The sequence below is a fragment of the Ochotona curzoniae genome, unplaced genomic scaffold (genome assembly GCF_017591425.1).
Source record: "Ochotona curzoniae isolate NIBS_2020 unplaced genomic scaffold, NIBS_Ocur_1.0 contig_2599, whole genome shotgun sequence".
Lineage (NCBI taxonomy): Eukaryota > Metazoa > Chordata > Mammalia > Lagomorpha > Ochotonidae > Ochotona > Ochotona curzoniae.
The window spans coordinates 8222903-8245564 of record NW_024465520.1 but is presented as its reverse complement, the minus strand read 5'-3'; the positions used below and the strand labels follow the sequence as shown (position 1 = coordinate 8245564).

The 22662-nt window shown below is 38.1% G+C and overlaps 1 protein-coding gene and 1 non-coding gene across 2 annotated transcripts; one reads left to right on the top strand and one right to left on the bottom strand.

Moving 5' to 3' along the window:
• Positions 1-1803: 1803 nt before the first annotated feature.
• Positions 1804-22430, bottom strand: LOC121152659 (arylacetamide deacetylase-like 2). Its single transcript, XM_040974802.1, has 6 exons — positions 22271-22430; positions 22041-22105; positions 16750-16972; positions 11946-12015; positions 9848-10019; positions 1804-2565 (listed from the first exon to the last, which is right to left on the bottom strand). The coding sequence occupies exons 1-6, from the start codon at positions 22404-22406 to the stop codon at positions 1963-1965; spliced, it is 1269 nt and encodes a 422-aa protein (XP_040830736.1). The 5' UTR covers positions 22407-22430; the 3' UTR covers positions 1804-1962.
• LOC121152775 lies at positions 4341-4446 on the top strand. Its single transcript, XR_005883309.1, has one exon. It is a non-coding gene; the product is annotated as a U6 spliceosomal RNA (small nuclear RNA).
• Positions 22431-22662: the final 232 nt, after the last annotated feature.

Here is a 22662-nt window from a genome sequence, read left to right as displayed (position 1 = left end):
GAAAACATAGCACGATGTGGTATTAAGGATGGCCTAAGCGGCCATCATCTTCTGATAAAATATCCTAGGAGACTCTACTTGTTTACTTGGCTGTCTGCTGGCTTTCCCACAGAACGGTGTTTATACCATGATATTGCCTCAACAGACTTCTCACCAAATCTTGAATTTCACATAGGCACATAAGGAAGCAGCACTTTACAGTCGCTTGGTCCCTGCTGGTAAACTAGCCCTTTGTTCAGAAAGAATATTGGTCACTTTAGGTCCTTATTTTGGCCAAAAGTTGACTGTAACATTTGTAATTGGTAATTGAATTATCTTGAACCTGCCCATTTAAAAAAAAAAAAGATTTAATTTTTATTGGAAAGACAGATTTATGGGGAGGAGAGACAAAGATACAAAGATTTCCCATCTGCTGGCTAATTCCCCAAATGACTGGAAAGGCCGGAGATGAGCAAATCCAAATCCAAGAGCCAGGAACTTCTTTCGGTTCTCCCACAAGGGTGCAGGTCCCATGGCTTTGGGCCATCTTCCACTGCTTTCCCAGGCCACAAGCAGGGAGCTTGAAAGCAAGTAGAACAACTGGGACACGAACTGGCATCTATATGGGATCCTGGCACTTACAAGGAAGGAGTTGCCCATTGAGTCATCATACAGCACCTGGACCTGTCCTGTCCACCTGTGCCATTTTGCTTTATAATCACCCAAGTGTGAATGGGCAGTTCAGGTTGCAATGTCTCTGGCTTTAAGTGAGAGAACCATGTGCTGCACTCCCCTGTTTCTACATCCTTTGCTCTCCCCCTCAGTCTGTGTTGCCTGCTCATTTCTATTCATGGGCTGGATGAGTATGCCCACTTACCACTTCTGTCTCTCCTTAGAGCATCCATCTACATGGCTAGCACCTGCAGCCTTGGCTGTATGGTATCCACAGCCCAGTGGACCCTGGCTGCTTGTTGTTTAATAGAAGTACTATAATCATCTGGGGGTGGAAAGATGGGGAGGATGGAAGGAGAAATCCCTTAGCCTGACCATGGAAGCTTGACCTTGGATGCTTGACCTTGGAAGTTTGACCTTGGAAGTTTGACCTTGGAAGCTTGACCTTGGAAGCATGACCTTGGAAGCATGATTAAGGAACCTTAGTGGTTGAATGATCAGTATGTGGTCACTGTGGTTTGGATACGATTAGGGTCTCAAACTCATACATATTTTAGACTCAGATTCATGAGTTAGGGTTAATGGTTGTAAGAGAGTAAAAACTTAATTCTGGTGTTTAGAGATGAGGCTTTGAGGGAAGGATTACATTGGATTTGGCTTTTGAGCGGAGTTACCATGATCTAATTCGTATGGTTTTGTTAAGCAAAGGCATAGATGTATGCAATATCTCCACTTTTTGCAGAAAATATACTTGCAATTATGCCGGTAGCAGATTCTAATGCAGTGGGATTACATTCTCTTGGATTGTAACTAGAAATCAAGAATAGGTAAATTCTAATTTGCATGCAATATGTGAAAAATGCAAGAGAATTTATACTGACAAGAACCAATTAATATATACACTGCAACTAATTAAAAATGAGTGCAATATAAGATAGATGATATTGTAATTGTCCTTCCATATACTTTCACTTCCCTCTTCGTCATCATTGTATCACTTTCTGAAAATCATTACACCTAGTTTGTTATAATCACACTAACATAAATGCAATTGGTATACAATTAGGGCTTATCAAGCAGAATAATATTTAATAGAAATAATACACTGAACATGTTTATTTTAGCAAGATCTTAAAGAAATTAAATAACGTGTTCCAAGATACATAGCAAACTTTATTCTGCATTAAGTGTAGCTATGTCCCAAACCCAAATCATGATTCTGTCCGTTAAACTCACAATAATTCAAATGAGAACCCTTGGATTATACTACCAATTGAAATGATCAGACAGCTAAATATACAATTTACATGTTTACAGATTTTCCTCTAACCAACGAATATATTTATCTTTTATTTTCATCCCAAGACGTAAATAAAGTGGTGATGCCATAAGTGATAGAGCCCCATGGAATCCATCCTCCAAGTGGTCATGAGTAACTTGAACTCCAAGATTCCGGAGCCGTGTGACGTACAGAAGTCCATCATCTCTAAGGATATCATATTCACAGGTGGCAATATATGTTAATGGCAAATTTCGCAACTCAGAATCATTGGCTATCAAGGGTGATACTCTACTATCCATAAGTTCTGGATAAGGAGGGTTCAGTCTTCGAAAAATTGGTTCAGTATAAACATGATTTTTTTTAAACTTAGCAGGAAGAAGAATACTCCAGTTGACATACTTGAACAGATGTCTCGATTCCTGAGGCATGTGTTGGTTTATGCTTATTGCCTGAAGCAGTGCTTTATCGTTGGTCAAATATAGGTGTGCCAATCTAATTGCCAAATCCCTTGACAGAATTGGACCCTGTTCATAGTCTTGGTGAGAGGGTGTTAAAGTATCAAATACTTGTAAGAACGGGTAAATTAAAGCTTGTGCCTTAATTTTAATTTTGAAGTCTGGATCATTTTGTAGCTGAAACAAAAAATAAAAACATGATTATATTAACGGCTTTCCAATTATAGAAGTAAGAAATCATGCTTTAATACTAGGAGGTAACCAAATGTACAAAATTGATATAGTACCAAATGACTATTTTCGTATTTATACTTTATTTGCAAACATGATGCTGTCCTACTTTTGTATCTCTGTCTCACACACACACACACACACACAAACATCCTCGTAATATCTTACTAACATGACCGCCAAACAGAAGTATATTAAGATATTTCCATGGACAGTGATAAGTTTTGTATATTTAAAAATCATTTTTATTGTGATTTAAGTGAGAAAAATAAACATAATCATTTAATATCAATACCTAAACTCAAATATTAACCAAATTTGGGGATTATTCCCAATGCACAACTTACCTTTGGGACAAATAGTATAAAGTGATAGAAAACAAAGTTTCAAGAGGAGTAAGTGAGAAGGAACCTCTCTTTCTTACCAGGAATGAGAAGTTTCCTGAAATCTTAGCTACAATTGCTTTCCTCTACCTTCTCTCTCTCTCTCTTAATTTTTTATTGGAAAGTTAGATTTACACACAGAAAGCTCTTCCATCCACTAGTTCACTCCTCAAGCAGCTACAATGGCCGGAGATGAGCTGATCTGAAGCCTGGAGTCAGAAGCTTCTTCCAGGTCCCCCATGTGGGTGCTGGATTCCAAGGCTTCGGGCTGTCCTCAACTGAATTCCCAGACCATAAATAGTGAGCTGGGAAAGAAGTGGAGCAGCCGGGACATGAACCAGTGCTCATATGGTATCTTGGTGTCTGCAAGTCGAGAACTTTAACCACTAGGCTATGGCAATGGGCCCTACCCTTTCTGTTTTAAGTCCTGTCCAGTTCACAAGAGAACCAATGAGCTAAGCATCCAACTAGCTTCTGAAACAACAAAATTGGAAAAATTAATGTGTCTGCTAACATTCCATTAAAAAAAGCTCCAGATCTGGAAGTCGTTTTATTTGTTTTATGTCACACTCTCACCAGAGTACCTGAATCACACACAAGGAGAATGGCTTAACGTCTCGCCGGCATAAAGTCCAAAGGGAAACGCCCCTGCTCCCACTCGCGTCCCCCTTGAGTTACAGTCTACTAAACAAACTGTATCCCTCATCAACACGGTGGAGGAAACAGCACCCAGCGCAGAACCTGCAGTGAGGCACAGCATCAACGGGGACTGTCCCAGACCAGGAACAGAAGTAACGCAACAACAATGAAGAAGAGAATCTACTAGTACTAGAGAAGTGATGACAGCGTCCATTCAATCTTTTACTTTCCATTCAGAAATTCATGTATTTCTATGTTGAAATCTAGAAGAAGCTTAGATTTTACTCTTAGCACCTTACCCCAATATATACCCATAATGAATGTCAAGTGAACAGTTTTATTTGATTTCAGATATTTCATCCTTAATGTCTTTAAGTCCTTCACTACGTGTCCATTGAACTTTTATTACCATTTTGAATTCGTTCAAGATTCAAGTCAAATTCAAGCTTTGTCAATAAACTAATAGAAAATCTGCCCCCAAACGGTGCAGAGCAGTTTTGCACCAGACACAGTCGCTATGTTATCAGTGTCACACAGAACTCTGTGTGTTCCAGTACAAGTTTCAATTTACCCATAAACAATCATGTATAATTATACATGCAGGACCTAATGAAGAGAATCACTTCTTTTCCTAAACTTTCAATTATTTATCTCAGTTAAGCATCTTGGGCCAATTTTCATTTTATTAAGACTGTATGTGTGTTCATCTCAACAGCGCATTTACTAAGACTGAAATAGTACAGAGAAGATAGCATGGCCCCTGCACAGGGAAGACACACAAATTAGTGAAGCATTCCATATTTTTATATATCATATGTTCTCTGATATAAGGCAGCCTCCTTGCAAAATACATTTTCAATAGTCCTTGAAATATGTTTTTGTTGCATCTCATGGGTTTTAACATTTTTTCTTTTTATTTTCATTTCTTCAAAGGTTTTTTTTCTTATTAATTTCTTCAGTGATTCATAGGCCATACAATAGCATCATTTCCTTCAAGAAAATTTTTTATTTCCAGTTCTTCAGTAACACATTAGTCACTCAGTAGCATGTTATTTAGCTTTACGTTGTTGTACATTTTCTATTTTTCTTCCTGTTGTTGATTTTGTTTTATGACTTTCATTTAAGGGGATTTATACTAACTGTGTAGTAGAGACTAGCATATCCAGAAGTGAAGATACAATGCAGTATGCATCTCTATTTCCAAATCAAAAATGGACTTGTAATGAAATTGTTAAACATACCTTGAAAATAGGATGCTGGACTCTCTGCCATTGTCCATACTACAATGTCAGGGTTCAATTAAATAGCAGAATGATGGACTTAGGACTGTTTTTGAAGGACGATACTACTGTAATAATATGGGGGGCAGAACAGGAGAATTGGAAATTTGGGGAACGAGTAAAGGGTACCCCTATGGAACTGTGTTGTAAAAAATGAATAAATAAGTATGAATGACAGGAAATCCACCTGTGGGACCCAGAGGAAGCTCCTGTTCCTGAGTTTGAATGGGCTTAACTCCAGTTACTGCAGCCTCTTGGGGAGTGAACCAGCGAATTAAGAATCTCTCTTTCTGTGTCTCTCTTCTCCCTGTAAATCTGACATTCCCATAAAAATAAATAAATCTTTTTTTAAAAGACTATATGTAATGTTACTCCTTATGTTATACTTTTATGTGGTGATATAAATTGCAACAATATGTAGTGCTTTGCCTGATCCATCATATTTCTCCTTGCATATCTATCATCCTTTCACATTTACCATTATGTATCTAAATATGAATTTTATGTACTGCATATCTATTATATCATAACATGTTGATTTATAGTGTAATATGACCTATTGCATACATTACAAATTATACCTAGTATATGATAAATGGACAAATTAATTAGTTAAATAATCAATATTGTTATACAGCATTCTATTATTTAAACAGGAAGCAGGATGTTAGCCCTGTAACCAAAAAACAGTATTGGAAAAGTAATATCAAGCCTATGACATGTAGGTTTTTACAACAACTATTGCTTGTTAAACAATGCATAGAGGCTGACAGCCTCAAGAGGTCAGACTTGCCATTGGAGACAGAACTCACTTTCAAATAGAGGAAATGAAACAACCATGAACATTATTATATTATTTCTTGCTTATGAATGATTTTTATATTGCAATCATGTTTCTTATACTTTGTAAGTAGAGTGTCCTTTAAGGAAAAAATAACTTAATGTTATCTTTAACAGCAACTGTTTTTGATTTTTGTAGAAGTGGCTCTGAATTTTCATTTGGCCTTGGACCCAGAAGATGTTTAGCCAACTTCCTAACAGATGAATTTGAAAACAGTATTTGAAGCCAGGTTACAAAAGGCCTTGTGTCCTGATAGAAACTTTCTTACCAATGGCAATAATGGATCTGTGACCCTTTACATTTATTCCCAGAGTCTAGAAAGTTCGATAGTATCTAAGTAAACAATGGGCTATTGTAAATGAATAGCAATGGTACAAGCATTTTGGCTTTATCCCAGCAGACACACTCAATCCATGCTGAATGCAACAGGACTTCCAGCTAAAGTTTCCAAGTTACTACTTACCTTGGAAATATCATGGCCTAGTGACTCCACTTTCCCCACTTGGGAATGAGTCCTTTCTATTCCTTCTCAAAACTTCCCACTATGTGTCTCTGAAGTAAGACCCTAAAACAGTTTTATAATTATAGGTATGTTTGTGATAATAAAATATTCAAGTCAATACCCAATCTACAAGAAGGGAAGAGGCAAATAACAATATTACTCAGTGATTGAAAATCTAAATGTTGGAGTTCTTTGTGTGTTAGCTTGAGGCTTTTTTTTTTTTACAATGTTTTAATTTAGCGTGCTTAGCATGTTGCCTAACCTTTCACACTCTATTTCTTAATCACTAAAATAGAGAAAATTTTAACCACTGTGATATACTTTTTCATGTGTAATGATAAGATTGCTTCAGGAAAGAAAGTTTCTAGGAATGTAGTAAGTATCAAATTAACATTAACTATATTTAAGGTGACATGGAAGCTATTAAAAGTTATATACTATGAAAGTGAGTGGGTTGGCTTCCTTTTTTTTAAAGATAAATAGACAAGGACATATGTGCTTTGGTGGAAAACCACGTAAACAATTAGGCCACCAGTTCTATAAGATGTTAAAGTATAACAAATGTCAAGAAAGTAACAGAGCTCTTATTGCATGAATGATTTAGAAATAAAAAGTATGTACACATTTTACAGTAAGATCCTTGTAATCCTAAAGGCAATGAAAGAAATACAAATATAACAAGCAAATTTTAGAAGTTGGAATTTTTAAATGTAAAGATACAAAAAGAAAACTCACAATCACAACAACGAAAGCAGATTCAGAAGAAAATAGCATGTTAATATTTTTAGTTAGCAAACAACAATTATTAACCACAAAAAAACTCTTCTAGAAAACAAACTAAAGCGATGCAAAGCCCACTGCAGCAGAAACAAAATCTCTTATATTTTCTATTAACACTAAAAATATTCCATTTTGGCGACAATAAAAGAGGAATGTCCATGAAAACCATTGGTAAAATATTCCTTTTTATGTGTCCAAAAATAGGTCACTGTGACTATTGCTGTATTTGATATGAAACAAAATAGATTCTATTTACATTTCTTGTATCAAAGCAATTTTTTACAGATATTTGGCAAAAAAAAGTCTTCCAGTCTTAATTATTAAATTTTTCTACCTCTGATAATATATTTGAAGGCAGTAAGACTGAATACAGAAAAGGAAGCCTGTCCCAAGAAATCTCCCATACTTCTCTGCACTATGATTCACATAGTGTATACTTTTACTTTCCTCTTAGAAAACACACGCAGACACACACACACACCTACACCCCTCCTCTCTGGTGGTTTGCTTACAAAAATTCATTATAATCTTTTTAAAGCCTCTATTAGAATAACGAGGATTCCAACAGAGGAATAGAATAAACAGTTGCAGAGAATCTTTTGAAGGATTATAAGTTTATATGGATTGGTCAATCTTCCAAGGTCAAGCTTCCAAGGTCATGCTTCCAAGGTCAAGCCTCCAAGGTCATGCTTCCATGGTCAAGCTTCCAAGGTCAAGCTTCCAAGGTCATGCTTCCACAGTCAAGCTTCCAAGGTCATGCTTCCACAGTCAAGGTTCCAAGGTCAAGCTTCCAAGGTCAAGCTTTCAAGGTCATGCTTCCAAGGTCAAGCTTCCAAGGTCATGCTTCCATGGTCAAGCCTCCAAGGTCATGCTTCCAAGGTCAAGCTTCCAAGGTCAGGCTCAGGGATTTCTCCTTCCATCCTCTCCATCTCCTCCGCCCCCAGATGATTACAGTCATTCAGCAACAGTCAACTTGTAGGACTAGTGGACTTGGTCAGGTTCAACAGCTCACTGTACCTCAACCAGGTTTTGCTGATCTCCTGTCCAGATAGAAGTCATTGGTTGAACACATGTAGGTTCAATGATTTCAGCTAAAAGTTGTGAAATGGTGGGTTCTGTGATGGGAATGTTCCCATTAATGGTCATGTTGAAATTAAATCCTGAGTGAAGTATCAAGAGGGTAGACATTAATTGGACTATAGTATTGGGAAGCAGAAGCTATGAAAGTCATTATGGCCCATGAATGAGCCTGTCATCCAACAGGACACAAACTTGGTTCATTTTCTCGTTTCCTTTTGCTCCCATTTTTCCTTTTCCTTTAGGATTTTACAGTAGTTTAATAATAGAAGCAACAGTTCTCATAAAATGGAAAACAGCCTAAAGAAAGGTTATGTGCACCATTGATACTATTGGAATCAACTTCAAAACACTAAAAAGTGAAACGAAAGTATTATGTGTGGAACTCAGGCACACAGATTCGTGTCCTAGGGGAAGATGGGGAATGAGCATCCAGCCCATCCTGGTGCCCGACCACTGGCAAAGTCCTCCCAGCACTGCCTCATCCCTGGATTGAGACAGCCCCGGCCATCTTTGGAATTTGGGGATGTGAAGCTTCTCAGTACAGGCAAGGAACATGCAAATCTGTGATCAAAACCCACCGGTTTCATCTGCTTCAAGATTCCCAGGCGATCCAAGGGAGGCTGTGAGATCCCATCAAGAATCATGACGGAGGCCAATTGTTCTATTGTCATGTACTAAAGGAGATTCCAAGAGATCGCTATTGTCTATGTTGCTTATTTTTATTTGAAGTTATTAGAAAAGCTGAATGAAGTTTTGACACCATATTCACTTTGTCAGTTGAGACACATCTCTGTGTTGTAAACAATATCCAATCCCCCCTCCCCATTTAGGCTAAATTTGCTCAATTATACAAAACAAAAAACAAACAAACGTTTCAGAGATGAGAACTAGCTATCAGCCTGAAATCAATGAAAATGCATTCTTGGTTGGCGGACTGTTTAAGTACACAAAACAAGATTTTCTTTTAGCATGAGATAATTTCTCTCTTTATCATAGCAGTAGGTTTCTACTTAGGTATGTCAGATGACCTAAATGTCATCTTGTGGTTCTTCTTAGGATCTAATACATCAATTATAATGATTGAAATTGCTTCACAGGGCCCGGCGCGGTGGCACAAGTGGTTAAGGTCCTCACCTTGCACGCCCGGGATCCCATATGGGCGCCGGTTCTATCCCGGCAGCCCCGCTTCCCTTCCAGCTCCCTGCCTGTGGCCTGGGAAAGCACTCGAGGACGGCCCAAAGCTTTGGGACCCTGCACCCGCGTGGGAGACCCGGAAGAGGCTCCTGGCTTCGGACCGGCATAGCATTGGCCGTTGCGCTCACTTGGGGAGTGAATCATCGGACGGAAGATCTTCCTCTCTGTCTCTCCTCTCTGTATATCCGCCTTTCCAATAAAAAGAATAATAAAAATAAATCTTAGAAAAAAAAAAGAAATTGCTTCACAGATTTCACAGCCTACCCACCGAGTGTCATAATTCCATATCATTTTTACATACTTGTATTGCACTGCAGTATGTTTCTTAAAAATAGTGTGAATATTTAGCATTATATGTAAAACCACACCTGTCTAAAGACAATATTATGAGAAGAAGGACAGAAAATGGTTTGAGTGGGGGGTGCATTATTTTCCATATCTCGGTTTAAAATAATAGACCAATACAAATACTGTAATTGAGCTAAAATGGTTGTACTAGAGTGTGTGTGTGTGTGCATGCTGTACATACCAGTTGAGTTGCTTCCGCTGCTAGCGAACCCCCAGAACTATCTCCCGTTATGCACACTCGAGTGGGGTCCACTCCATATTGTATGACCATCTTGTCTTTCAGAAAGAACTTGACCACAGAAACCACATCTTCAAGGGAAACCGGGAATTGATGCCGAGGGGGTAATCTGTAGCTTCAAGAGAAAACCAAACGTCACAAAGCATGCATTATAACATTTAAGCTTCTGTGCATACAACCATCTACAAACCAACCAACAGCTTCACTGAGCAAAACTGGCGCTAACTTGTATCTTTAACGTCAACAACTAAACCTGAGCTTACTGCCAACTTCCGTTTCAAAACAGGAAGAAATACCTGGAAAACAAAAATGGTTTTAAAATGCTTGTTCTGCAGGCATATGTGAAAGAAAGGCTGAATATATGGAAGAGATTCGGCACAGCTAGCACTGATTTTGCGGGTGTTTATTTGATCCATAAAGTGGCAGGCGACTCGCAAATTTCAGAACCATTGATGGGACTGTAGAACTTACTTGGATGTTGAAAATCTAGATAAATTGTTTTGAAGTAAAATAATGAAATTAAGTGTGGGAAGATCTTTTCTTAATTATTACAAGTTCATGTGTAAAACAAGTTATTACAGCACCTTTCAATGCCTAAATACACACTTGGGAAAGCTTGTGGGGAAATTGAATTAAAAGTGGAATTTCGGGCCCAGTGTGACAACCTAGCGGTTAAGGTCCTCGGCTTGCACACACGGGGCATATGGGCATCGGTTCTAATCCTGGTGGCCCCGCTTCCCATCCAGCTCCCTGCTTGTGGCCCGGGAAAGCAGTCTAGGACAGCCCAAAGCCTTGGGACGCTGCACCCATGTGGGAGACCGGGAAGAGCTCCTTGCTCCTAGCTTCGGACTGGTTCAGCTCCAGCTGTCGCGGCCGCTCAGGGAGTGAACCATTGGATGGAAGATCTTGCTCTCTGTCTCTCCTCCTCTTTGTGTATCCGCCTTTCCAATAAAAACAAATAAAAATCTTTTAAAAATTAAAAAGTGGAATTTCATTTTAGTGCAAAATTTTAGTGCACTAACACGTAAAATAGCTATTATGAAAAACCTAAGTCAAAGATCATTTTCCACCGAAACAAATTGTAATTTCAGTTGCAGTTTTCCACAAAGTATTTGACATACTTTTTATGCACCATTTAAGCATAAAATCATATACACATACATTAGCAAAGCTATGCAAATACATAAGCAATTATTATATGTGCGAAACTATATATTTCTAAATATGTATCTATTATAATAATCTTAATACCCTTAAGAATTAGTGAAATATCCACATGCAAATACTTGTTACAATTCTTAGGTCAAGCACAAAATATATATTCATTTCAAAAATGATGGAGCGGGGCCGGCATTGTGGAGCTGCAGGTTGTCACCTGAGACACTGGCACCTGTTCATGTCCTGGATTCTTAAGCCAGCTCCCTGGGAAAGCACCTGGGAATGCAGAAGCAGAAGGCCCAAGTGCCTGCACCTTTGCCATGCGCATGAGATTTCCCAGTGACATTCCAAGCTCCTCCCTTCAGCTTGTTCCTGCCCTGGCTACCATTGCCTTTTGGGTTGTTAACAAGTAAAAAGTAATGGATGTTTACAATTCCCACTGGAATATTGTTGGAAATTGGGGCAAAAAAAATTAAATTTAATTTTAAAAACATGCAACATTGAAATATCCTTCTCTGAGAATGACTTAAAATACTCAGAGGCTTCCAACCTTTGTCACATTCTCTTCCTCAAATCAAAGAAACCTCTAAAATGTCTTTCAATCATCAGTTCAAAATAAACCAAGCATCCCAAGTCTGTAATGAGAAAAGCTCGCCATTAAGTTAATTCTAAAACCCAAATTCTGTGTCCCTATAGATTGACAGCTGCTGCTGATACAATGGATACTTTGTCACTTTATAGAAACATACATGTTATGCTGATAAAAATATTAATAGAAACTTCAAAATTCTAGGGTGGTTTGTTTTGGAAATCAAGTCTTTGTTGTAGGACAAGGACTTAAATATTAATATGTATCTTTGTATGTTTATTTGTAGTCTCTTACTCCACTCCAACAACTACAGCACCAAGTTTGTTTGCCGTCCATCTATTCAAGGAGTCGTAAGCCGTCTGCTCTGAAATAAAGACATATATAAAAGTAAACTATAAATAAAGATGGTGGGAAACTACTGAAATTCATGAAATACAACAGAAATAAGGATTTGATTAACTGACGGGATCCCCCTTGTCCCACACGCAAGAACAGTAAGACTTTACCAATCTTCCACTTCCTGGATCAACCCCCATCAAACAAGAAGACACTTGATTGGTGACAGTGACAAGACAATCTTGTCATGCCCTAGTGACGCTTCTTTGTGGTGTCAAACCATTGCTTTCAAGGTTAGTGGGCTGCATTCTTTGAACAGGCACTAAGCATCAAAAATGGACAACACACTTTATGTTGCACTCTTTTCTTGGCTGGCTCCATCAAGGGAAGGCCGTGGTTGTACAGCAGTTGGAAGCTAAACCGCATAAATATCTAATCAAGGATAACCCACTAACAAGACCTAAGGACTGATACTCTAAATTTTAGCAGTAGTAAACATAATATTTGAACTCTCCTCTTCATGAATAGATATCTCTCATTATTTTCAGAACTGAGAAAATGGTGTGCTCTGTAACTGAAACACTTGACTCTCATTCTGTCCCTTAAAACCTGAAGATACTTTTGTATCCACCATAATTTTCATACATTCATAGGTTCAAATGTAGCTCTCCATTTTTCCAGAAACTACTAATCAATATCCTTGTCATTGTGAATAAAGTAAAATTAATTAATCCAGTGACAGACAGACTTATAAACATATTTCCAAAACAAAGTGAGGTTTTCCTTTACCAACGTTTCAGATAACACATGATATTTAATAAACTTGTAAAGAAATCTGTCTTCTTCCTGAATGGGTGTCACAATTTAAAACTTAGTCTACAGCACACCAAAAGTGATGCTACATTGCACTATGTATCTTTACTTCTGAATAAAAGATGAATTCCCAATGAAATTAACTAGGATAAATATATATTGACACTAGGATGCCGGAATTTCTACCATTTCTATACCTCCACTGTCATGATACACTTGCACAGCAGAATGAGATGCACCTGTGACTGTTACTGAAGGACTATGCTATTGTAATAATAGAGAGGAAAATAGTGGGATGGGGAGGATGGGAGGGAAATCCCTGAGCCTGTGCAACTGTATCATGAAAAAGAAAAATTTTAAGAAGGAAAACATTATTACAGAATAAAATTTACCACTTAAGCATTAAAGTATTTAAAAAGTTTAGTCTATCAAAGAATAAGACGTTCTTGACATCCAATTTCTTATCTACATAAATCACTAATTGAATGTGCCGGTTGAATACTTAAAAGTGGAGGGAGGATGAAAAAGATTGAGTAAAAAACATGATGAAATCCTATTAAAAATCAATGTTGAAATTCCTTTCATTCAATATATGTTTATTCATTTATTCAAAAGGCGCGAATTTGGCAATCAATATGTGGAAGACACTCTGTCATGTAGCAGTGACTCAAAGATAAGGATATGACGGCTTTCATCCTATGAAGCAGGATACTACAGGGAAAATTCCTCTCAAAGGTTAAAACTCGTGAGAACACGTGGGGAGACTGAGGAAATATGTGCAGATACAAGCATTTGAGATTAAAATATAAAGAATGGGTTAAAACTGAGACAACACAGCAATACAGAAAAATTGATATAGAACCTGGATACTATATATTAAGTATTTGCCAATAAGTGGTGAATATTATTTAAAAATTTCACTAAAAGGTTAAATAGCAGCTGGAGCTGTGGTCTCCTAGACTTGGTCCCGAGCTGTAGCACCAGCATCCATATGGGGACTAGTTCCTGTCCTGGCTACTCTGTTTCTGTTCCAGCTCTCGATTGCCTGGAAAAGCAGCGGAAGATGGTCCAAATGCTTGGACTCCTGCACACTCACGGGAGGCCCAGAAGAGGTTTCTGACTTCAGATCAACTCATATTTGGATGAGGATATGGAAGTAAATAAACAGACTTTGTATAATGGAGGCAAGTATACCATCGAATGGAGATACATGGCAGTATGCATTTCTACTTCCGAATAAAGGATGGACTCCTAGTGATACTGTTAAATAGCATGCTGGATTTAACACAGTTGCTTATACCTGCAACGTCAGGAGAAACTTAAATAGAAGAATGATGGACTTGTGATTGTTTTTTTTTTTAAGATTTATTTGATTTTTTTGGAAAGTCAGATATACAGAGAGGAGGTAAGGCAGAGAGGAAGATCTTCCATCCAATGATTCACTCCCCAAGTGAGCGCAAGGCCAGAGATGAGCCAATCCGAAGCCAGGATCCAGGAACTTCTTCCAGGTCTCCCACACAGGTGCAGGGTTCCAAGGCTTTGGGCCGTCCTCTACTGCCTTCCCAGGCCACAAGCAGAGAGCTGGATGGGAAGTGGAGCTGCCCCTGGGATTCGAACCGGCACCCATATGGAATCCTGGCGCGTTCAAGGTGAGGACTTTAGCCAGTAGGCCATGCTGCCGGGCCCGGACTTGTGATTGTTGCTGAGGAACTAAACTATTGTTAGAATATAGGGGGAGGGGATTGGGATGGGAGAGGAGAAGAAGGACAGAAGGGAAAATCCCTGAACCTAAGGAATTTTCTCATGAAAAATAAATATTAAAAAAAACCCTAAAATTAAAATACAAAAAAATAAAAGGAAGAAACAACAGGAAGGAATCTAAACTCCGTTTCTTTTACTGTGACTGAAAAGGGAAAGATACTCAGAAGGTGAAATGTCAAGGAAATAGCTGCAATTGTAGAAGATATAGAAAAGTTTGTAATTGACCGCTGGGGCCATTTTCTGACAGCACAAGTTGAGGAGCATTTCCTTAGCTTACTTTGTTGTAGTTTTATCATCGTTCCGTTGTTTCATTACTGGGAGAGAGAGATCACCAGGTTTGCTAAGCCTAGGAATACAATAGGCTTCCCCCAGGCTTAGCATTTCTCAGCACATTCACTAAGCTAGAGTTTGTGTTAAACTGAGAGCATCTCTGATTCTCCTAGGTGCACTGGCCCTGAACGCAGGGAATAGTGTGATAGCTGGGGACACAAAGCCAACGTTCAATATCATGAATGTGCGGAGTAGGATGTTGAGGGCAACATAAAGAACTTACACAATTAAAAATTGAAAAAGCGAAATTCTGGTGAACACAGGCATGCAGAAAGCGTACAGAAGCTGTTTTAAGATTTTTAGTCGTTTTGCATCAAAATGAGAGAGGCAGATGAAGACGTAGGGAAATGAGACACATGGAAGGTCAGAGAAACTTGTTTGAGAGAAATCAAAGGGGTGTAAGTTTCACCAAAATAGAGGACAGCACTTGTTCTCAAATTACATGATTGGGACAATTATTCAAACAGGTCACATTGGTAAATGGAAGAAGAAAAGACAACTATTGATAAAATCAAATCATAAAGAGGCATTTTATCACCATCAGAAATAGGATTTAGTTTTGACAAAATACCAAAAAAAAAAAAGTACTTCCTGAGACCAAAGGAGAACAGGCATGTATAGGATTCATTAAGTTACAAATGGTTTTTAACGAAGTGCAATGTGGACAAGGGACAAGGGAGTGGAGTGCAAGGGTGCTAAATAAATGGACTTACATGTTCAGTAGCTGATGCATAATGAGGAGGGAGGCTTAAAGTGAGTAACCCCCAGCTGTAGGTTAACATTCAGGGAGTTAGCAGGGAGTATCTGCTGCTGAGGTGGTCTCTTTCAGCCACATCGAGGGCATAAGGGATTCCTCACCAACTGTATAATGATTAAATCTAAGATATTTCTGTAATGGGATTGGATTTGCCACTGGTTCCAGCACTTACTGGCAGCAGGACTCTGGAAAATTACTCCACCCCCCTGTATCTATGTCTTCATCTACAAAGCTATGGCAATAAGGCCCTTGTTTGCCAGGTAAGCCAAGTGAAAGTTGGCCACCCAACTGATTGCAACAGCATCTGTTGTACTGGGATGCTGATAGATCATGGAACCACAATTCTGAGGTTATAGTTTCTTTGTGGAGAAGTGTCATTCTATTTACTTCTCACATTTTCCAGGTCCCTAGTATGACATCCTGTGTAATCTGTGCTGTGTAGTCTGTGACATTTACCAACAGTTTAAAACAGTGTGTGAATTCAGTGTTGTGTGTGAGTATGTATGCGTGTGTCTGTGAAAACAATATTCCTTGCAACTCCTGGATTCGTCTCCAAATATTAGATGGGAACACAGACTTCAGAGAGGAACTTATTTTCAGTTCTGTTTCATTTTTTCTTCTAAGATGAAAGTTATGCATTGAATTCTAAGCCTGAGCATTATTGCTGTTTTCCAGTCTGCAACTTGAACATGTGTTTGCTCCTTGGTGACTGTAACAGTAAAGCACTTCATTTCAGATTCAGTAAATAAGACATTTTTCTCACTGAACCTGACTTACACTCCCTTAGTAATTTCAAACTTGTTTCAAGTTTATTGTTGAGCCTTGCATTCTATTCCATCAATTTAAGTTTATTTAAAGGCAAAATATTTTTACAGATGCTTTAAAATCATGTGAGTATCAAGTTATGTATGAACAAATATTTATGAATCATAATCGATATGGTTTATCATACTGGTAGGTTATATGCATATACTGACCAAAAATAGATGTTATGTCACATATTTTATATCCACTTTATATATATTAATATGATACATTTTAATATGAATATATGAGTTGTAGAACAAACACACACATGTATATTAAATAAAATTCACTTACTACAACTTCCTAAGACAAAGGCACCACCATGAACAAAAATTACAGCTGGTCTCTGTCCTTCTGACTTCCTCTTTGGCAAGTACAAACGGACTGAAATGCCACCAAACGCCGTGTCAGTCACTGTAACATTTTCATCAGATATTGGTTCTGTATAGTCCAGTGTTATTAACATAAGGAATAGTTCTTCATATTTCATAAGACCTATATTTTCAAACAAGATTGCCTGCCAAAAGAAAACAAAATTTACATCTTAGAACATTTTAATTTTTTAGAAACATCAAATGAACATAAAGGTAAAATAAAGAGGAAGAGTAAATAGCATAAATAATGTTGTAGTGATTTAACTGCACATCCTAAAACACGCATTATTGTCGCATCTAAATTATGTAGTATGTTAAAATAAGGGACATCTCAAAGCATTACTTTATAGGTAGTGAATTTCACACTGATCCAGTTATAAGCTTTCATATAAAATTATTTTGGAAATAACACCATATACTTCTTTGTATACATATTCTAATAATTCCATTTTATTTTGTTGGTCATTCTCTTAAAAAAGCACCTTGTAAAGCTGCAATGCTAATAAACTAAATTCCCCAAGTCTCCATTTTCCAACTACAAATAATCTCTTTTGTTTTTCTTGAAATAAGAAACCTATTTTTAAATTTTATGCTATTAAAGTGAAGCCCTCTTCAGTGGTTTTGTTTGTAAACTTGTTACTATATAGTTCACAGGAATAGAATACTCCAGAAAACCATGACAGAGCTGTGACGATTATGCATAACTCAGAAAACTAACATTCACAAGACAGGATAGACCACCTAACCTAGTTACTTTAATGATGATAATGGAAGTCCAAGTTATCAATCTAGGTTATGTACTAACTAGCAAAGAAACATGCTAACCCATTTTTCTTCACCAGTGTTATACATGTACCTCTCTTTATAATTAGTTGGCAAATTATGCTTTTAGAAAAGAGACAAAGCGAGAGAAAGAAAAAGAATGACAGATAGATAGGTAGATAGATAGAGAGAGAGATAGAGAGAGAGAGATGCAGGAAGTAAGTTACCATTTGCAAAGCCAACATTCGATATTGGGATATAGTTTGAGTCCCTCCTGTTCTACTTCTAATTCAACTTCCTGCCTAGGAAAAGCAATGGGGGGATGACAAAAATACATGAACCCCTGCCACCCATGGAGGAGGCCCAGCTTCTAATTTTGGCCAGCCTGCTTCTGGCTGTTCAGTCATTTTGATTAGTGATTCAGTGAAAAATTCCTAATCTCTCTCTCTCTCTGACACTCAAGCTCTGTTCATAGTCAATCCACTGCTAGCACTCATGCTACTTCATTTTTCAGTTCCTTCCATAACAGTTATACTTACTAACACTTATGAGAGAACTCAGAGGACAAAGTGAGTAATAGGGCTTAATGTTTCAACAAGAAATTTAAAAAGACACTAGTTCTGTTCTTCCTTCATTTAAATTTGTTTATTTTTACTATTCACCTAAGAAATATTGAATATGAGTTCCACCCATAACTTACTTTATTTTTTCCGGTATCTGTAAGATCTGAATCCATTTGTTTAAAATCAAAGTACTGAAAAATTATCTTACCTGATGACTTAACAAGAATATATTCACAAAACAAGCGTTTTCAGATTGACTACAACCCCATTTTATGTTAGTCTACTTGAATATACTTAATAAATAAAATGTATACACAAAAATAACCTAGCCACTAATTCTTCGGCTACAGAGTACCAGAATCCCATGCGTGTGCTGGTTCATGTTCTGGCTGCTCTACTTCCCATCGAGCACCCTTCTCATGAGCTGGGAAGGCAATAAAGGATAGCCCAAAATCTTGTGACCCAGCACCCGCATGGAAGATGCAGAAGAGTATCCTAGCTTCAGATCAGCTCAGCTTTGGCCATTGTAACCACCTAGTGAGTGAACCAGCAGAGGAAGGATCTTTCTCTCTCCTGCTCTCTGAAAAAAACTTCCTTTCCAATTAAAAAAAAAAAAAGTTAAACAGTATACTTGTCTTGTTATATTGAAAAATTATGATGTTTTATTAATTTATTTTTATCACTTTAAGAATACACACAGGATGAATATATTTTTAAATTATAGATTCTAGTGGCTTTTGTTTTTTTGGTCAAATGGAGGGCATGCTTGTTCAAGACTCTCTGTCCTCTTGATTATGTCTATATCAAACAGTAGCAAAGAAAGTCAGTACCCTGAGAAGAAAGAATAAGAAGATGAAGAAGAGGAATAAGAAGGAGGAAGAGAAAGGAAAATGGAGAAAAAAGAGAATGAGGGGGAAAAGAAAGAGAAGAACACGAAAAAGGAGGAGGAAATGTTTTGAGGAAGACGAAGTGGAACGTGAAAATTCAGTAAGGACTTATAAGAGAGAATCTAAGTTTAAATTTCTCTTTCACTCTTATTACCTTGACCTGAAGACATACTAAATCCCAGAATCACACACTGGGAGATGAATTTATATATTTCAAGAAAAGTCCTCTATTTCCACTTATATGTCTCTTTCACATGTGTCTCATTCCTCAATGTGTTGTGAGTGAGGCGTAAGGGCAGATATACCATTACCGTGTTCATATCCTTTGTTTTTCTCTTTTGTTTCCCAATATGGGCCATTATAGGCCATTATAGTAGAGGTTGAGACATGTAAAACACTGTGTGAAGACCAACACACACTGGCAAGGACTGGGGAAAAGGTACCCCACTCCATTGCTGATGGGACCATAGACGTGCAGCCACTTTAGAAGCTGTTCTGGAGAATACTTACACAATTGAAAATTCAACTACCATATGATCCAGCAATCCCACCCCTGGGAATATATCCAAAGAACTGATACACACACATAAGGAATCAACCTGTACCCCTATACTGATTACAGCACAACAACAATTGCAAAATCATGGAAACAACCCAGATGCCCACCAAACGAAGATTAGGTAAAGAAACTGTGGCACGTCTACTCTATGGAATCTACTCAGCTAAAGACAGAGAGAACACCTCCATCTACTGTTTTAATCCCAAAATGCCCAGAAGAGCTTGGGCCGGCCATGCCAAAGCCTAGCGCCTAGAACTCAGCCCAGGTCTTCGATGTGAGTGGAAAGGACCCAAGGACATGAACTACCACCCTGTGTATCATGGATACACGTTAGCAGTATCATGAATCATGAATCCAAAGCAGAATAGGCGGGTCTCAATTCCTGATGCCCTAGTAGAGGGCATGCTAACTGGTAACTTAAACTATAATAAATGCCTGCCGTAAATGTATCTTTTCATTTTCCATGAACCTTCTGGAAGTATCCTTGTGTGTGAATTCAACAGATGTGACAACTACACTATAAGGGGAAAAGTGTGAAGAAGCTGACGGAGTTAACAACCTCTGCTTTACATAAAGGAGCAGACGGTCTGTATAGGTTAGGCAAATGACTATAGTCGGCAGACAATGCCATTTTCAGAAAAGTATAGGGAGATGTAGCTAAGCATGAAATTTAAAAATCAAAACTGGAACACTAAATATATATTCACATAATCTGAAGAAAGGCAGGAAACTGAGAAGAATTCAAATTCACTAATCTTCCCTTAAAATATAAAAGAGAGGGCCTGGCGTGGTGGCCTAGTCACTAGAGTCCTCACCTTGAATGTGCCAGGATCCCATGTGGCTGCAGGTTCTAATCCCGGCAGCTCCGCTTCCCATCCACCTCTCTGCTTGTGGCCTGGGAAAGCAGTAGAGCATGGCCCAAAGCTTTGGGATCCTGTACCTGCGTGGGAGACCCAGAAGAGCTCCTGGCTCCTGGTTTCAGATTGGCTCATCTCAGGCCATCGTGGCCGCTTGGGGAGTGAACCATTGGACGAAAGATCTTCCTCTCTGTCTCTCCTCCTCTTTATATCTGACTTTGCAATAGAAACAAATAAATCTTAAAAAAAAAAAAAAAAGAAGGAACATTCTCATTTTGAAAGTGAAGAACAAACACAGAGGACTGTAAGTAATCTGATTTCAGAAACTGAAGCACTGTGTTAGCCAATGTAATGTAGCATTGTTGAAATGCTAGATGTAGATAAAGGCAAGAGAATAGAGTCAGAAGGAAATCGATGCAAACATATTCAGTTCATCACTTACTGTTTTCCACAAAGAATTCAATTAAAAATGAAAATATCAAGCACTGACAAGGATGCAGAACAGCTGGCCCTTTAACCTGTTGCTGATGTAACTACAAAGCAGCAGATCTTTTTGTAAAAGTGACATTTTCTGACAGGTTTAATAGCCCCTTGTAATATGACCCAATAAATCTAGTACCAACCAATTACTGACTTTTGTTCATGTGAAACCTTGCGGTATCTTTTAGTAACTTTATTTTTGTCCATCCAAATGTGGAATCCTTCAGCTGATTATCATGGACAAAGTATAATATATTCATATTTTGAAATACTAACGCATAGCTTATTTAACTTTTGACACTCTTCACTTGTGTATCACTAAGGATAAGCTAAGTAAAAGAAGTCAGACGCCAAAGGCCACAGGCAGTATGTCCTCAGGAGCATGACAAGGAGAGTGCAGCTTCTAAGGGCTTTTATTTTCTGACTGCCTAAGTTCCTCATGGTTTACTCAGCAAGTTTCCAAGAGAACGCATGATAGAGGCAGTCACAACAGACTAAAGGGGGAATCTGAGAAGATAATACAGATGTCCTCCATAAGAGAAGTGCAAAAGGGTTTGTGCAAAAGGCAATAATGTCACCATCAGAGCCACAGTGTTCCTGTTAAAATGGATTTCATTTCAACAAGAACATAACCCATTTCAACTTTTAATGAGATCATTACTCTCATTATTAAGCAACTAATTCCTAAAGCAGTTAATATCAATAAATATAATTGCATGAAAAAGTATGAGAAGCACTTAAAAGGCAACAAAACAGTAAAAGCAAACAATCTATGCACACATGAAGACAAACTTGCTACGTGCGTGTAAGCTCTAACAGAAGAGATGTGGTAAGTTTCAGTTGCCAACCCCTTAGATTTTCCTTTTAGATAATATTTTTTTTATCCTCACCACACTGCGCGACCATTAGACAAGGACTCAGCAATGGTAGCGTTTCTCTTTCTCTGCTTTATACAGATTCAAGGAAATATGTTGAAGATTAATTAATTAAAATACAATAGAATTTTCTCATTTATCATAAAAGAAAGGCAAACCCCCTTCAGAGTACTAGCTTTTGTTGAAGTGTCTCTGATTCCTCGGGTGGGGTTGGGGGAGGGCAATTACCGTCATTGAAGTGAGTTTTATGCCAGCGTCCACAACCATTACTTTCCAAGGTTCTTCGATGTCTTCTGGTAAGGGAGTATAAATAAAGTAAGCAAAGAGAATACAACACAGTCCAAACCACACGCTTTTGTACCCCATGATATTCTCATTTGAATCTTCATAGAGCGGTAACTTTAATGTCAGCCCATATATACTGAATGCTAAGTAATAGGACAAAGGTGGATGCAAACCTTCCCAAGTAACATGGGTGACTGCTTTAGCAATGCTGACTTCACACTCAGTTCCAAGTTTACACTGACAGTAGTAACGAGTTCTGCAATAGCAAGTCTTTCTGAAACTGAAGTCACAGCCTGTTCTATTGGGCATGCACTGATAGCAAGCAACTTAAATGTCATTCGTCCTTTCATTGTGATACCCTCATTGTCCCTGCACAGCACACTTTATTAGGAGCTGTGCAAGAGCATAGAACCATGAAATCCATTTTTTGATGTTTATTTTGCAGATTATTAGTAAAAAGAGGTTAATAAAACAAACCTACCAAATAACACTGGATCTGCCTCAAGGTTAATGCCTTCGGGATAGAATATTAAGAAAATCTTAATCCACTGACGAGGAGGAAGGA

Coding starts and splice junctions, on each gene's coding strand:
- LOC121152659 (XM_040974802.1), bottom strand. CDS start 22,406: ATGCCCAATAGAACAGGCTGTGACTTCAGTTTCAGAAAGACTTGCTAT. Junction 10,020..11,945: donor GCTGTAGTTGTTGGAGTGGA/GTAAGAGACTAC, acceptor TTTCTCTTGAAG/CTACAGATTACCCCCTCGGC. Junction 2,566..9,847: donor CAGCGGAAGCAACTCAACTG/GTATGTACAGCA, acceptor TTTTTGTTTCAG/CTACAAAATGATCCAGACTT.